This window comes from Podarcis gaigeae, assembly GCF_964106915.1.
Source record: "Podarcis gaigeae genome assembly, chromosome: 11".
Lineage (NCBI taxonomy): Eukaryota > Metazoa > Chordata > Lepidosauria > Squamata > Lacertidae > Podarcis > Podarcis gaigeae.
The window spans coordinates 23,501,397-23,516,386 of NC_139687.1; the positions used below are offsets into that span (position 1 = coordinate 23,501,397).

Sequence of the window (14,990 nt, forward strand, 5' to 3'; positions counted from 1 at the left end):
ACCCACACTATCACCACTTACAATCTCCTCCTCGTGGCTGCGACCAATCGCCCAGCTCCCTTCTGCACTGCCCAAGTATAAGACAAGGGCTAATTTTAAAGCTAAGCTAATTTTTAAAATTAAAAACCCTCATCTTATAGACAGAAAGTACGGTAATATTTGCATTACAAAACAAAGCTATTTTAAAATTATTGATAACTTAGGACATATTTTTTACTCAAGTTAAGTACTTTTCTATCCTGCTCATGCTTAAACCTCTCTCACTGAAGTAGGTCTTAAAATCTGCTTAAATTTGGCTGGGTCTATTATATGACAATTTTTAAAAAAATTGCAATTCTGCTACAAAGCAATGTTATTATATACTGGGTGGTGGAAGAAGCCCACCATCCTCAATATCACAAGTATACTCCAAGGCTAAGGTGTACTTTTCCTCATTAAGAACAGATGTTTACTTACTTTCCCCAGTAATTCTCCCAGTGTGACATCTTCATGATTGAGAATCCATTTTTTATCCTGCAGCAAGAAATACAAACCAGTGTTTAGTCTACAAAATACTGCATTCCTATAAAACCTCTGTGAGCTAGCAGGAATAGACCTAAAGGGATGATTCAGTGAGACTATTCAATCAGCAGCATGCTAAGAACATAATCTCAAGAGTAAGCTGCTACTACACAATAGGATGTTAAAAGCATGCCACAGCAAATTTCTATCCAAAAATTAAGGCTTAGGTGTGATATCATAACATACAAAATTGCATGCTCTCCTTTATTAAATTCAGGGTAACTCTACCACTGTTTTTAAAAAAGAAAAAGTTATGTAAAGGAACTTTATGGCAAAGAATATATTTTAAAAAATCAAACGCTGGTCAACCTAAAAATGACCTTTCTCTGGCACATTCAGAAAACTGGTTCTTTTTTCTACAGATGAAGAAACTGAGGGTTAGCATCTGCTAAACATACATGAAGCAAGTTCCAGTAATATCCATTAAAAAAAAAAAACCATCAATGGCAAGAGTTCACACTAATGATCACATGCAAACATTCTATTATGGAATATGCATTACATGACAGTAGTGGCTGTTAGCCATTCAAGCACATAAATTTCATCTGGCACAAATCTCTTTACTTCCAACGTTTTCCTATTGGTCATTATTACCTTTCCATGTAAATATCTATTTAACAGCTGGACACACATGAACAAAAATTCAAGATACAGTATGACACACAAACACATTTTGGAAGCATCTCTTCACTAGGCTCATAGGGGGAAATGAGGTTTGGAGAGAGAGAGAGAGAGAGAGAGAGAGAGAGAGAGAGAGAAACGTGAAGAACACTGAATGAGTTTTGCTGGTTATGTTTGAAACCTCATTTATAAAACTAATCATATCAATTAATTTGAGCAATTCTCTATTAAAGAGGATACGGTAATATTTATTTTGACAAATATAATTTTAGATATCTATTGTTGAGACATATATTTGCTATTAATAAATGATATTTGTATTTTGAATCACTAAGCATCTTTTGACAAGTTTGCTTATTCCTTAGGAAATTATTCGTTTCTCATTTATTTGAACCTAACAGTTTCATTTCCAAGATGGCTCATTCTTCTGATGCCCAGAAGCGGATGTTAGAAGCCAAAGACCTTTATACAATCAAATTAAGTTGGGAAATGCAATTCATACTAATTCACAATTTGCTGTTGATAGTCAGTAGAAGATATGGGGAGCATTACACTGTTAATTCTGCTGTCTCTCTCATAACATTAAGTACTCCTAGGCCACTAGTTCCTGATTAGGGGCACTACTTAAAGTTGTCCCAAGCCTATTTAGCAGAAAGGTTTCAGAAGATGGTACTAGGAGACCATGTAGCCTCGTGGGAATTATTCCAGGATGTTACAGGATTATGTCTTGTCCCCCATGATGTTTAGCATGTACATGAACCTGTTGAGTGAAACTGTGGAGGAATTTGAGGTGCAATCAGTGATCCCCGGGAATGTGAACAAAATCCCCTTGTCAAATTGAGAAATGAAATTCATGGACTCTTAAAAATCCTTTTCCAGCAGAAGATAAGTGTTTAAAGCCCTGAAGACCTTTGGAAGCTGTAAGTGATTCAAAATGTAATCGTAACAGCCCAGATTCTGGTACAGCCTAGCTTCTGGGTCACATTACTCCTGCTTCAAAATAAGTTCACTGGTTTCCAGTTTGCTTTCAGACTCAATTCATAAGAAGGTTATAGGCCCCTTTCATTTAAAGCTTCAGATATCAACCTGAACAAAAAGTGTTAGAATGAACTTTAGATGCAATCCCAACTCATCCCATTCAACCTTCAGAAGCATGTCAGTAGACAACTTTTCCCAAGGGAATGATTCTTAAAGAGCTGCCATTCTGCATCAAGTGTCTCAACAGAAATGTTACACCAAGGAGAGGCTAACTGCTTTTAATTAAATACTTCAGAGAGAATGAGTTACCATAAGAATTAGAGCATTCACCCTCCCTACATAGCAATTTTGTTTCAAAGTCACTCAGAACCAGGAAGGAAGAGAAATAAGACAGCATTGAGCAGGACAGAAAAGCTAAGAGAGTTGAGAACTTGTAAGTAGAAAGACTGCTGTCGACTTTGGTCAAACTGATTCTGCAGGTTTAAGTAGTATTTCAAGCAGTACCTGCAAAAAAGTAGGAACTACAGTGGTACCTTGCGTTAAGTACTTAATTTGTTCCGGAGATCCGTTCTTAACCTGAAACTGTTCTTAACCTGAAGCACCACTTTAGCTAATGGGGCCTCCTGTTGCCGCCACGCCGCCAGAGCACAATTTCTGTTCTCATCCTGAAGCAAAGTTCTTAACCCGAGGTAATATTTCTGGGTTAGCGGAGTATGTAACCTGAAGTGTATGTAACCCGAGGTACCACTGTAATTTCCAAGAGCATGACCAGCCCTGATGCAACAGATACGTGCATAACTGTTGCTGGCATCAACTAACATTAATATTGTTGAGAACTACATTTCCTGACTCCACAAGTTCACAAGATTTTTTTTAAAAAAATTAAAAAATGAATTGTGGGCTTATTTGTTTGTTTGTTTGTTGCATTATTATAATGCAGCCCCTTTAAAATGAAGAACAGTGCTTCCTAGGTCAAAGGTAAAAAGCTTCTCTCTCAAACGCAGCAGTTTTTAATGGTATCTTTAGTAGGTATGGGATATGTAAGGTAAAGGTAAAGGGACCCCTGACTGTTAGGTCCAGTTGCGGACGACTCTGGGGTTGCAGCGCTCATCTCACTTTATTGGCCGAGGGAGCCAGCGTACAGCTTCCGGGTCATGTAGCCAGCATGACTAAGCTGCTCCGGCGAACCAGAGCAGCGCATGTACAAATGGGATTAAAGAAAAAGTACAATGAAAAAGAAAATACAATGGGATATGTACTTTCCCATTAATTGCTATGTAGCATTTTCAAAAGTGGTGCATGGGAGCCCCCTCCCCCAAATGAATAGCACCTATTTCTGTCGTAATGTACTCCTATTTCAAGGACACCAATGGTAGAGCATCTTCAATGTTCCATGTTCAATCCCTGGTGTCTCCAGGTGGGGACAGGAGAAAGATTCCTTACTGAGCTAGATGTATCAACAGTCTGACTCAGAATAAGGCAGCTTCCTCTGCTTGCCGGTGCGGTAATGAGGCCAGACCCCATCACGTATACTTTTCCTTACAGCAGTCACTCTGTATTCTTTTTTGCTCCATCAAACTGACTAGAACTCTATAAAGTCAAGAAAGAATCAAAGTAACCTCCTTGAAAAAGTAACAGGAACATTTTCTTTGAAGTATTAACCTGATGATCTCTTAGATTGGCAATAAAAATTGCAAAGAAGCGAGGATGTACTGAAATGAAAATAAATGGATTTTCATATATTTCCATGTTTTAAGCCACTGGTGAATGACTTTTTTAAAAATACTGACAACATGGCATTTCAAAGACTTGTTTATGAAGAATGTATCTGATATATAATCCTTCAGAGGAATAATTAAACAAAATGGCACTATAAACTGCAATCAAATCAGCTGTCAGAAAGTGTTACCACTATTTATATTAGCACATTAATCATTACCTGTGTTTTTCTTCCCTTTTGTAAGCCTTTCAGTCAAGACTGCTTTATTATACAAGCTTTGCACATTTGTTTCAGTCAAAATTTTCAACCCCAGCAAATATCTCCATGCTAAAGGATTATTCAGAATTTCATCTGCTTCCACAGTAATGTTCTCATGTGTGCTTAAAAAAACTCACTCTATTGACTTGTATATGCAAATTTTGCTGCCTTGTTAAAGTCGGTTTCACAAGTCCTCAGTAAGTGAATGCTATTTAAATGGTCTATAAATTAATTCCATTATCCATGAGTTGTCTTGAATAGGAAGCCCACGTAGGCATTCTATTTTATATGCATGGGTTGATTTTAGGCCCACAAAATTACAGGGTAGACTTGTTTTTTTTTCCCTTTAAAAGTACATCTGCTTTTCTAAGACCGCATAATAATATCCCTTCTTTCACTATAACGACTAGAAATTAATCAGAATAACTTCAAAGTCTAAATACAAGGCTCTTCTTTCGGTCTGTCTCTCCACTTTGATCCCATAAACCAACTTGGCCAAGTTTGTATTAAGATGTTTAGTGCGGCCACAAGGCATTATTTAAATCCCAGAACTGAGTACAATCTTGAGCATGTATTGGTGCCACTGCTCTCATTCAGCAGCTTCAAGCTGACAGAGAAGCACAAATAATTGTCCATCATTAGTCAGACAACCTCTATTTGGTTGGTGACAACTTCTTATTGTGGGGAAATGTACAGGCAGTTATGAGAAAGTGGTCATTAGGAGGCCAAAAGGAGAATAGCCAATTGACAAGGTGGGCTGGGTTGACAAATAAAAAAAGTTAGTGATGGGTCAGAATTATGCCACTGGAGAATTAAAGAAAAGGGGGAAAGGTGAGGGTGGCAAGCTGAGAATGAAATGCTGGAAACAGATATGGGCTTTGAAATGGGCAATTCATCCATTTTTCATTATAAGAGGAATATAGACTATCTTTCCCAGCTGTCTCCACCTGCTCCCTGGCTTTTGGAATATGGGCACTGCCCTTTTTAATAATTCCCTGCTGATTTATCAGGCAGAACCCCACCAACTCTCAGCATAAAGAAAGAGGAGAAGGGCTAGCATAGGTGTTGCCTGAAAGTGCTTTAGGAGAAAGATTTGTGACCAAAGGTGGAGGAGAGAGGACTGACGTACAGGAAGGAAAAATGAAAGGCAGAAGCGGTAGGACAGCTGTAACAGTCAAGACAGGAAGTGACAAGGAGTTTTTAGTGGTAAGGCAGAAATGGATGGGCTGCTGCAACACTTTTAGGGAAAGGTAACATGAGGTTTGTGTGTTTGTTTAACTGGTCAACAAGGTGGATATGGAGAGTAATCAAGAATGAGGTAGCCTACATTCACTGATGAAAATTTCAATTGTGGACATTTAGAATTGGCAATGCTGACAAGCAGGACAACACACACCAGACAATTGGGACAAAGAGTTCAGGAAGAGATAAACAACCTTTTGCTCTGTTCAGCCACATGAGCTCTGCACTACTCTGGAAGATTCTCCCTCCCCATAGTGGTCGCTGCCAAGCCACGTAGTTCGGGAAGATCCTCTTGTGCTCACAGGAGAAGCTTTTGTGGGTTGCAGAGGGAAGCAATGAAGGGGAAGGAATTGGGAAAGTCTCCTTCTGCAAGCTTTCTTCCATTGCTTTTAAGATCGTGCATTGACATAATTAGCTAAGAATCCCTCTCTCCAACCCAGGCCAGTGACTCTCAATAGGAGTAATACTTGTGGTAACAACTAGTAGAGATCAAACCTCAAAATACAGCTTGTTATTCTGAAAGTTCCCGCCCAGTTCCCTTCTAGCATTCAGCCATCTCAGTCATTCTCTCAGCTCTCCCTACAACCTAGACATTTGCAGCTGTTCTTCCCCAGATCAGTCACCAACTTCCTATATTTCTCTAAATATAAGGACTCTAATCAATAAAGAACATTCAGTCTCATTCATTCAAACCTACAGCGGGAATGTCAACACCAGTACTGTGATCCAATAAGTTGCTAATGGGTCAACTTGACTTTCTGATCTTCAGTTTTGAGATTCTGCTTTAACAGAGTATTGTACTTTTTTAAAAATGTTAATTCACTATGGTTTCAAAACTGATAGGTTTGTTTGTTTGTTTACAGCCAAATTGAGAGGGGAGGGGGAAGAGACCACAGAAGCCTTTCTTCCAATAAATGAACACTTTCCTCTAAATAATGACTTCATACTGCATTACAGAATCTGCACAACTGAAAAGAAAGGAGAAAGAATAAGGATATCAGAAGGCAACATGTATAGCTTCTTCTTTTTCTAGTTATCTCTTCCCCTTCACAAAAGGTAATTTAAAAATGGCTGCAGAGAAATATATTGAAAATAGGTTTTTGCTTCCACCTTCCACTGAAAATAATTTACTGTAAGGCCAGCAAAAAAAATCACATAATGAAAGAAAAAAGAAAAGTCAATCTTCCATTTTCAATATTGGAAACAATTACACCTAATGCTTTTTTATGGACATCAAAACCATCACAGCACATCATTATTCATCGAAAGTAGGTATTCAAATATCATTTGTCAAAAGTTGCTGAAGCAGAGGAAGAAATGAGGGTAAATAACAGATGCGTACCTGTTGATACAATCTGTGACGATGGAAATGAGAAATGATCTTGTTAGGAAAACTATATTTGATGCCACCTACAGTAGTATCTCTAAGAGGGCACATGAATTTCATGAATCAAAAGCTCAATGTCTGAGGTTTCTCCGATGAAGTGCAAAAATAAAGGTAGATAGCAGGAAATGTATTTCATAAAAATGTATGTGTTATGAAGAGAGATTCAGAAAAGAAAATCTTTCAAGGACTCTCAACAATTCATGGCACTGAAAAAACTGCTTCAGGGACAGCTCTGCATCATCATCATCATCATCATCAAGCATCTACTGCCATTATCTTTGTCTATTGCAGAAGGAATATGAAAATTAAGGTGCACGCGATACCTTTACAGTGGCATGCATTAATTATTTCCATCTAAGCATTATTTTGTAAAGAGCATTGTGAACCCCAACTTCTAATAGACCAAAGTACAAGTCAGGTTTTAGGGTTCTGCCCACAATGCCCCAACTATACAAGTAACTGGCACCAAAATATGAAGTCTAGGGTGCTTGGCATTGTTGCACCCTCATTTCAGTTGCTGAGGCTGGTATAGATATGTCCTAGTAGACAAGAGTTTTTGTTGCTATCAAAGGGTTAAAGGGTAGCAGAAACGCTCTAATCACTGAGCAGCTGGAGGTCATTAGGCTTCCAGGAACATGAGTTTGTATAAATAGTCTCCTGTGTGTTTGTTCTTCCCTCCTTCTCCCCTTTTTGGGTGTGTTTGCTGAGATGTGTGGTTCTTCGCCAGGGTTGTTTTTGTAAATAAACCTTATCTTTGAGTTACAAACCGCATGCTCCAAGACTCCTCTTTGAAAAGATACTGCCTCTCCTGCCCTTCTTCAACTGCTGTGCGAAATACTCTGCTGTAGTGGGACTTGTGACGATGGAAGCGCACTGGGCATTTACATTAAACTAATTAAAGTTTAATGGGACAGGTTATGGCTGTTTGTACGTCAAGAAGGAGCTAAGGAGTGCAGTTCAGAGTGATTTATGAAAGGACTGGAGCGAAGTCAGAAGCGGTTGCCGACAACGAAAGCCTTCAAAGCAGCTTGAGTCCTGCAACGTGCCTAGAAAAAGTTTTAAACAGGCACTGCGCAGTTTGTACTCGCTGGAAGACGTCTTATTCCTCAAGGAGCCACCTCAGCAGCTGGGAGACGGTCTACAGGTGTGTGAGTATCGTTCCTAAGCCCCAGGGAGGATGGCAGAGTCCCAGGAAAGTTTTACTGTCCCGTTTACGCGACTCAATGGGAAAAATTGGCAAGATTGGAAGGCTAGAGTGAGGGTTTGGTTGCAAGCAAAAGAGTTGTGGAGTTGTACTGAAGCACCGCCTTTACAGGCAGCTGCAGACGCGTCTGCAGAAGACAAAGCAACAGCAGCAGCTTCACAGAAACGTGACAGGAAAGCCCAAGGTCTACTAGTTTTGGCAGTGGGACCAGAGCAAATGCCTTATGTTTCTGAGTTAAAGAACACGCATGAGGTCTGGACGGTTCTGCAGCGGCTAAATTCCAGAAACACTGCGGGGGCCAAGATCCATGCTACAAGATGTTTGTTTGATTTACGTCTCCAACCGGGAGCGTGTGTGAAAGAACATATTGCCAAAATGGTGTCTGCCTTTAATCAACTAAGACAGCTGGGCATTCCTTTCTCTATGGAGCAGCAGTCATACATATTGTTGTCTTCTCTTGATAAAAGCTATGAGACTCTAGCTCTAACTTTGGAAGCTATGCCTTCAACTGAATTAACCCTTGAATACATTTCATCTCGGCTTGCAGATGAACAGGATAAAAGGCAAAGAGAAAGAGGTTTGTCTTCAAAGGGGAGTTATGCTGTGCCTAAGAGTGTTGATGCTGAGTTTGAGCACACAGTAAATGCTTTTGCAGCTAGACACTGTTTTCGCTGTGGTTCCCCTTCCCATCTAATTAGGAATTGCACACGTGAACCTGGTCAAGACAGCACCAAGGCCGTTACCCCTAGTTACCAGACAAGGAGTTCCAGGGGACGTCGAAGAAGAGGAGGAGGTCGTGGCTACTCCCACAGCACACAGCACATGGCTTCAGTAATGGCGTTGATGCAAGGGCGTGGCCAAGGCAGCAATCTACGCTGGTTGATCGACAGTGGTGCATCTCACCACCTGGTGGCGCCATCTAGTGTCCGTTTGCAGAATTGCAGACATTTGCAAACCCTTAAAGTTGTGACAATGGCAGATTCAACTAAACGTTCCTTAGAGACCGTAGGCACAGTGTTCTTGAAATGTTTGCAAACAGAAATTGATGCCTACGTGCTAAAGGGATTGAAGGGGTGTATTTTGTCTGTGTCAGAACTTGATAGAAATGGGTTTAAAACTGTGTTTGAAAATGGGGTTTGCACTATTTCAAAGAATAACGTATCTCTTTTGCAGGTGGAATGCAGAGATGGGTTATATTATTTTGAGACAAGTCCAGATGAAGTTGAACAGGTTCATGCTGGTTGTGTGAACACGCCTACCCATAATTCTTGTGTCCATTTATGGCACCGCCGTCTGGGACATATTAATTTTCAGTATGTTAAAAGGCAACCTGAATTATCAGAAGGGTGCAAAATGAACAAATGTACTAAGTATTTGGATTGTACTGCATGCAAAAGGGCGAAGGTTCATAGATGCAGCTATCCCAGTTCAGATAGGAAATCTGACAAAGTATTCCAACTTGTGCATATGGACCTATGTGGCCCAATGCCTGTTGCTAGCATGGGAGGTTCGAGGTATGCACTGTGTCTCTCGGATGACAAAACAAAGGTTACATGGTTTTTTCCTCTCAAAACAAAAGCAGATACTGCAGAAACAGTTATAAATTGGGTTCATGCAGTGGAACTTGAATTCGGTACTAGAGTACTTGCTTTTCAGACAGACAGAGGGTCAGAATTTACCGGGTCAGTGTTGCAGAATTTCTTTAAGAAAAAGGGAATTAAGCATCGTCTGTCTACACCTTATTCCCCCCAAGAAGGAGGCGTGGCTGAACGTAAAAACAGGGTTCTGCAAGAGTTGGCAAACTCTATGTTGTTTGATGCTAAACTCCCTCAAAGTTACTGGGCGGAAGCTTGGCAGGCGGCTACTCATATTCTGAACCGAGTATATAATTCAGTAATTGCCACTACCCCATATTTTGCTTTATATGGGAAGAAGCCCAAAATTAATTACTTTTGGGTGTTTGGATGTCCAGCCTATGTACTTATCCCAAAAGCGTTAAGGAAAAAGGGAGGTCCAAGGGCTAGGAAACTCATCTTTTGTGGGTACGAACCACACGCCAAATCTTGGAGGTTCGTGAACCCAAATGGGGATACTACAAGAGTGGTCCTCAGTAGGAGCGCTGAATTTTGTGAGCAATCCGGATGGACTCACTTACATGCTAACCCTGACATTTTGAGAGATGATTTAGGCATTTATGCTGAGAATGAAAGTCCAGAGAGTAGTGAGCCAGAAGGGGATGGTGCACATGGTTCAGATGCAGATTCTGACCAGGCACAAGGTTCTTCTCCTAAAGTAGAAAAGCCAAAATCTAGGGGTGTTCCAACATCGCCAGTCGGTAGGCCTAGCAGACAGCAAAAGCGAAGCAGGTCGCCTGCAACACCAAGCCAAGGGAGGTATCTAAACGGAGGTCTTTATCCCTAGGGGCGCGTCCAGATATAAAGTCTGAGACAGATTCTGACAGCCAACGGTCAGAGGGGGCACAAGAGGAACAATTGCGCAGGTCAAATCGTGCCACAAAGGGCAAGCCGCCAGAGCGGTTTAAGGTGACAAGTGTATACGTAAATATGGCACAGTGTGAGCCAGATAGCTATATGGAAGTACAACAGCTTCCAAGCTCAGAAGCCGTAAAGTGGCAGGAAGCAATGGAAAAGGAGATGGCTTCAATGAAGTCTCTCAGTGTGTTTACAAGTACAGAGCTTCCGAAAGGGCAACAAGCTGTAGGTTGTCGATGGGTATATCGTTTAAAGCCCACAACTACTGAAGAGTTGCAATATAAAGCCCGACTAGTTGCAAAAGGGTTTTCGCAGCGCAAAGGTTTCACTATTCTCAAATCTATGCCCCTACTTCAAGATCAGAGTCATTAAGAATGCTTTTAGCCTCTTCAGCTAAGAAGGGAAATAAGCTGTTTCATTTTGATGTCAATGTGGCTTATTTAAATGCAGACTTACAGGAGGAAGTCTAAATGACACAACCACCAGGTTTTGAAGGAGACAAGCCAAACCAGGTCTGGCGCCTACACAAATCCATTTATGGGTTGAAACAGTCCGCCCGTAATTGGAATTCCTGTTTAAACGATGCTCTAGAGAGCATGGGGTTCAGAAAGAGCGCAGCAGATGCGTGTCTTTATCTAAAAGGCTCGGGATGTGAACAAGAAGCAGTCTTGATATTTGTTGACGATTTATTATACAGTGGAAAGGATGATAAACTTGCACAACAATTTGCCACAAAGCTTGGAGAAAGGTTTCAGATAAAATCACTAGGCAATGTATCTGTTTATCTAGGAGTTAAAATTCAGCAAGATGAAAATGGGAACTATTGGCTCAGCCAAGAAGCTAAGATCCAGCAGTTGCTGGAAAGGTTTAAAATGGACAACTGTGCTGGCGTTAAAACCCCAATGGAGTTAAGTTACACAAAGGATGCTCAAACTGAGCAACAGGCAGAGTTCAGTAATCCCGGGGTTTACCAGTCAGCGATAGGCAGTCTACTCCACATTGCACAGTGGACTCGGCCCGATATAACATATGCTGTCAACATGCTGTGTAGACAAGCTGAAAAACCATCAATGCATGCTTGGCAAGGAGTAAAAAGAGTTTTAAGGTATCTCCAAACTACCAAAAGGTTTCGCTTAAAACTATCAGCAGAGGGCAGCACACAACTTGAATGTTGGGCCGACAGCAGTTGGGCAGATGCTGGACCAGATCGAAAATCAGTGTCAGGAATGGCGATAAAATTTGGAAATGCACTAATTGGTTGGAGATCAAGAAAGCAGTCACTTATAGCTTTAAGTTCAACTGAATCTGAGTTCAATGCATTATCAGATGTATGTAGAGAACTGGAATTTTATAAGCAACTGGTACAAGAATTGTTTGGAGAATGTTCCCTACCTATCAGAGTGTGGGAAGACAATCAACCTTGTATTAAACTAGCTAAATCAGGTCAATTCAAGGCCCACACAAAACACTTGGATATCCGTTATCAAAATGTATGCCAAAGTGTAAAACAAGGTTTAATTGAACTAAAGTATTGTCCAAGCCAAGAAAACCTTGCAGACGGTTTTACGAAAGCTTTGGGTCCGCAATCTCATAAATGTTTCTGTTCAGGTTTAAATTTGAATTAAGGTCGGTACAACTCAGTGTTATGAGCGAGAGGGGGTGTTGCTATCAAAGGGTTAAAGGGTAGCAGAAACGCTCTAATCACTGAGCAGCTGGAGGTCATTAGGCTTCCAGGAACATGAGTTTGTATAAATAGTCTCCTGTGTGTTTGTTCTTCCCTCCTTCTCCCCTTTTTGGGCGTGTTTGCTGAGATGTGTGGTTCTTCGCCAGGGTTGTTTTTGTTTTTGTAAATAAACCTTATCTTTGAGTTACAAACCGCATGCTCCAAGACTCCTCTTTGAAAAGATACTGCCTCTCCTGCCCTTCTTCAACTGCTGTGCGAAATACTCTGCTGTAGTGGGACTTGTGACGATGGAAGCGCACTGGGCATTTACATTAAACTAATTAAAGTTTAATGGGACAGTTTTTATGGTGCGATGATATCTTGGCCACATTGTGCCATGTCCAAGTTCAGATATCAAGTAGCTTTTAATCAGGTACAGCATGAAACTGCCTTCTGTCAGCAATCAGGACCCACTAGTTTCCAAGGAAGAGGACAGGCAGACTGTTGTCTCCATTAAGCAAGGTAAGAGCATGCCAGTTTTAATGTTTCCTCCCAGAAAAGAAGAACAGCTGGCTAGGTGTGCGGAAAAAGGTTTGTCAAGCTTTCAGAAAATATGGGCAGGTAAGCAACCCATGCCTAAGAACTCTTGAGTAAAAGACCACAAACTAGATACTTCAAACTGAGCTGGGGAAACCTATGAGTACCATACAACAGGGAAGCATACAAAAATACAATATTCCTTTTCTTAGCCTTGGTGTTTTCAAGCTGAAATCAAGGGCTGGATAAATAATTGCTTAGTAAATGCGACATTAAGGTCTCCCACTTCACTTGTTACCTTCTACCAACTGTGAGGGACTACAAGTACCTGATGTCCAACAGTTCACTAAGGATAGAATCCCAGGACCAAAATAGCACCCGCATAAACCCTTTCTTTCGTTTCCTTCCTAATAACACATATACAGATTCGAAATAGATGAACGCAATGCTTTCTATTTCATAGGAAAGACATTTCATTTGATTCTTTTCTCAGACCCTGGAAACTCCTCTTGAAACAAACGTAATCATTTATTTCACTATATTTCATTTTAAGTTTCCAAGTAAAAGTGCCCAACTGTTCAGCTCCATTGTATAATCAATGGGAACATAGCAGCAGGCTAATAACAAAGGCTATTGCAGAACAGTATCTTTGACAGGTTAAAAAGAAGGCAGTTTTAAGTGAAAAGTTCAAAAGCAAACACTTCACCTTGCTGGCTCTATTGTTTCCATTACATTATGCTACATTCTATATTGAAACGGCACAGGATAGAACACAGTCAAGTTCTTTTTTTAAAAAAGCACACTTGCCAATCTATTGTCAAGCCCTTATTAGGGGGCTCAAGGCACTGAAGCTGGTTCCTGATGCAGGACTACCAATATCAAACGTTCCACATTGTACTAGGTAGGCCTACAAATATTTCATAGGCTCTCTTATTCTTTTTGTTACATTTGTATATAAAAATAAAAGAGTGTTCCCTCTCTCTATCCCCTTCCTACAATCATCACAATTTCTTACCTATAACTACAGTTCTCCATCTTCTGCACATACAGACATTTGGGTGTGCACAGCACAGACCTGAATGTGGAACAGTTCTGTAGAAAAGCAGACACTATATATTTGCCCTCTTGGCTGACAAGCTTTCTATAAGCGCCAGATAGAAAGCACTCCCACAAGGAGAATTTTCTAGTCTATCTGTTCACAAAATATTTCTGTGAATGAAGTGTGTCCCTTCTTTCTTCTGGCTATTTGGGGGGGGGGGGGCATTTCTAAGAAAACTCTGGCACTTGGAAGATTTAGGGAAGAGAACAGGGAAAAAAGATTTTATTTTACAACAGTTAACTATATCTATGTTGAAATTGGTGGATGCCACAGGCTTCTAAACAAGATGGCAAATGTACAGCTTATATTTACTTTGGTTCCTTAAACTAATTGCAGAGATGTTATGGCTTAGGTCTTAATACTTGGGTTCTGAAACAAGTTGGTACTTTCTGTCAATTTCCCAACCTCCTATAAATCTCACTCCTGTAATGTAAACAAGATATTCCACAGACATTTTGATGTCGTCAACAAATTTCAAAATAAAAATGTTTGGTACTGCCACCAAAAATTATGTGTATATTAATCTAATTGAAAAACTATTCCATGAATCTGATTTCTTTTCCTAGATCTTAGTTTTGTGAACATTAAAGATGAAGATATCTAAATTTATTTTGAAATGTATAAAGGTATTATCTTTAAAAAGTATCCAGGATAATTTAATATCACCAGCACTTTAAGGTCAAATTAGAAAGCCCAAACACCAGTTGTGCTGAAACAGACTTTTTATTATTTAAAACTATTAGCATATACACTCTGGGGCTAAACGGTTGCACCAGTAACAAATTGAGCAAGCAATGTTGCCTCCGAAGACTACAAATAAAAAAATACTTGTGCATCTTGTTAAATGTCCTTGTCCCTGCAGATTTAGACTAGGCAGAGCATATTGTAAGACTGTTATTTGGGGCATAATTATAAAAGTTAGCTGCAAAGGGTAAAAAGTAAGAGAAGGTCAAACTAATTAAGCAATAGGTTTTTGGTTTGCTTGCTAAATAGTATTATTTCTGATGCTCCTGTTTGACTTTCACTTACCAAATGGTTTATTATATGCATAAAAAGAAGAATCATAGAACTGTAGAATTGTAATGTACCCAAGGGTCATCTAGTCCAACCCCCCTGCAATGCAGAAACCACAACTAAAGAATCCCTGACATATGGCAATCCACCCTCTGTTTAAAAACCTCCACTGAGGTTTAAATCCCAGTTACTGCTTTATAGCTCTATAGATAAA

The 14,990-nt window shown here is 40.1% G+C and overlaps 1 protein-coding gene across 5 annotated transcripts in view; it reads right to left on the bottom strand.

The window, feature by feature from the left end:
- FER (FER tyrosine kinase) overlaps positions 1-14,990 on the bottom strand; it is a 155,139-nt gene that overhangs the window by 65,914 nt on the left and 74,235 nt on the right. For all 5 annotated transcript variants that reach the window (XR_014556076.1, XM_083702297.1, XM_083702298.1 and 2 more), the window contains exon 14: positions 457-513. Coding sequence is in view for 4 of the 5 variants with exons in the window: in XM_083702297.1 (XP_083558423.1) it covers positions 457-513 (57 nt within the window). In the remaining variant the exon portion in view is untranslated. The remainder of the gene's footprint in view (positions 1-456; positions 514-14,990) is intronic.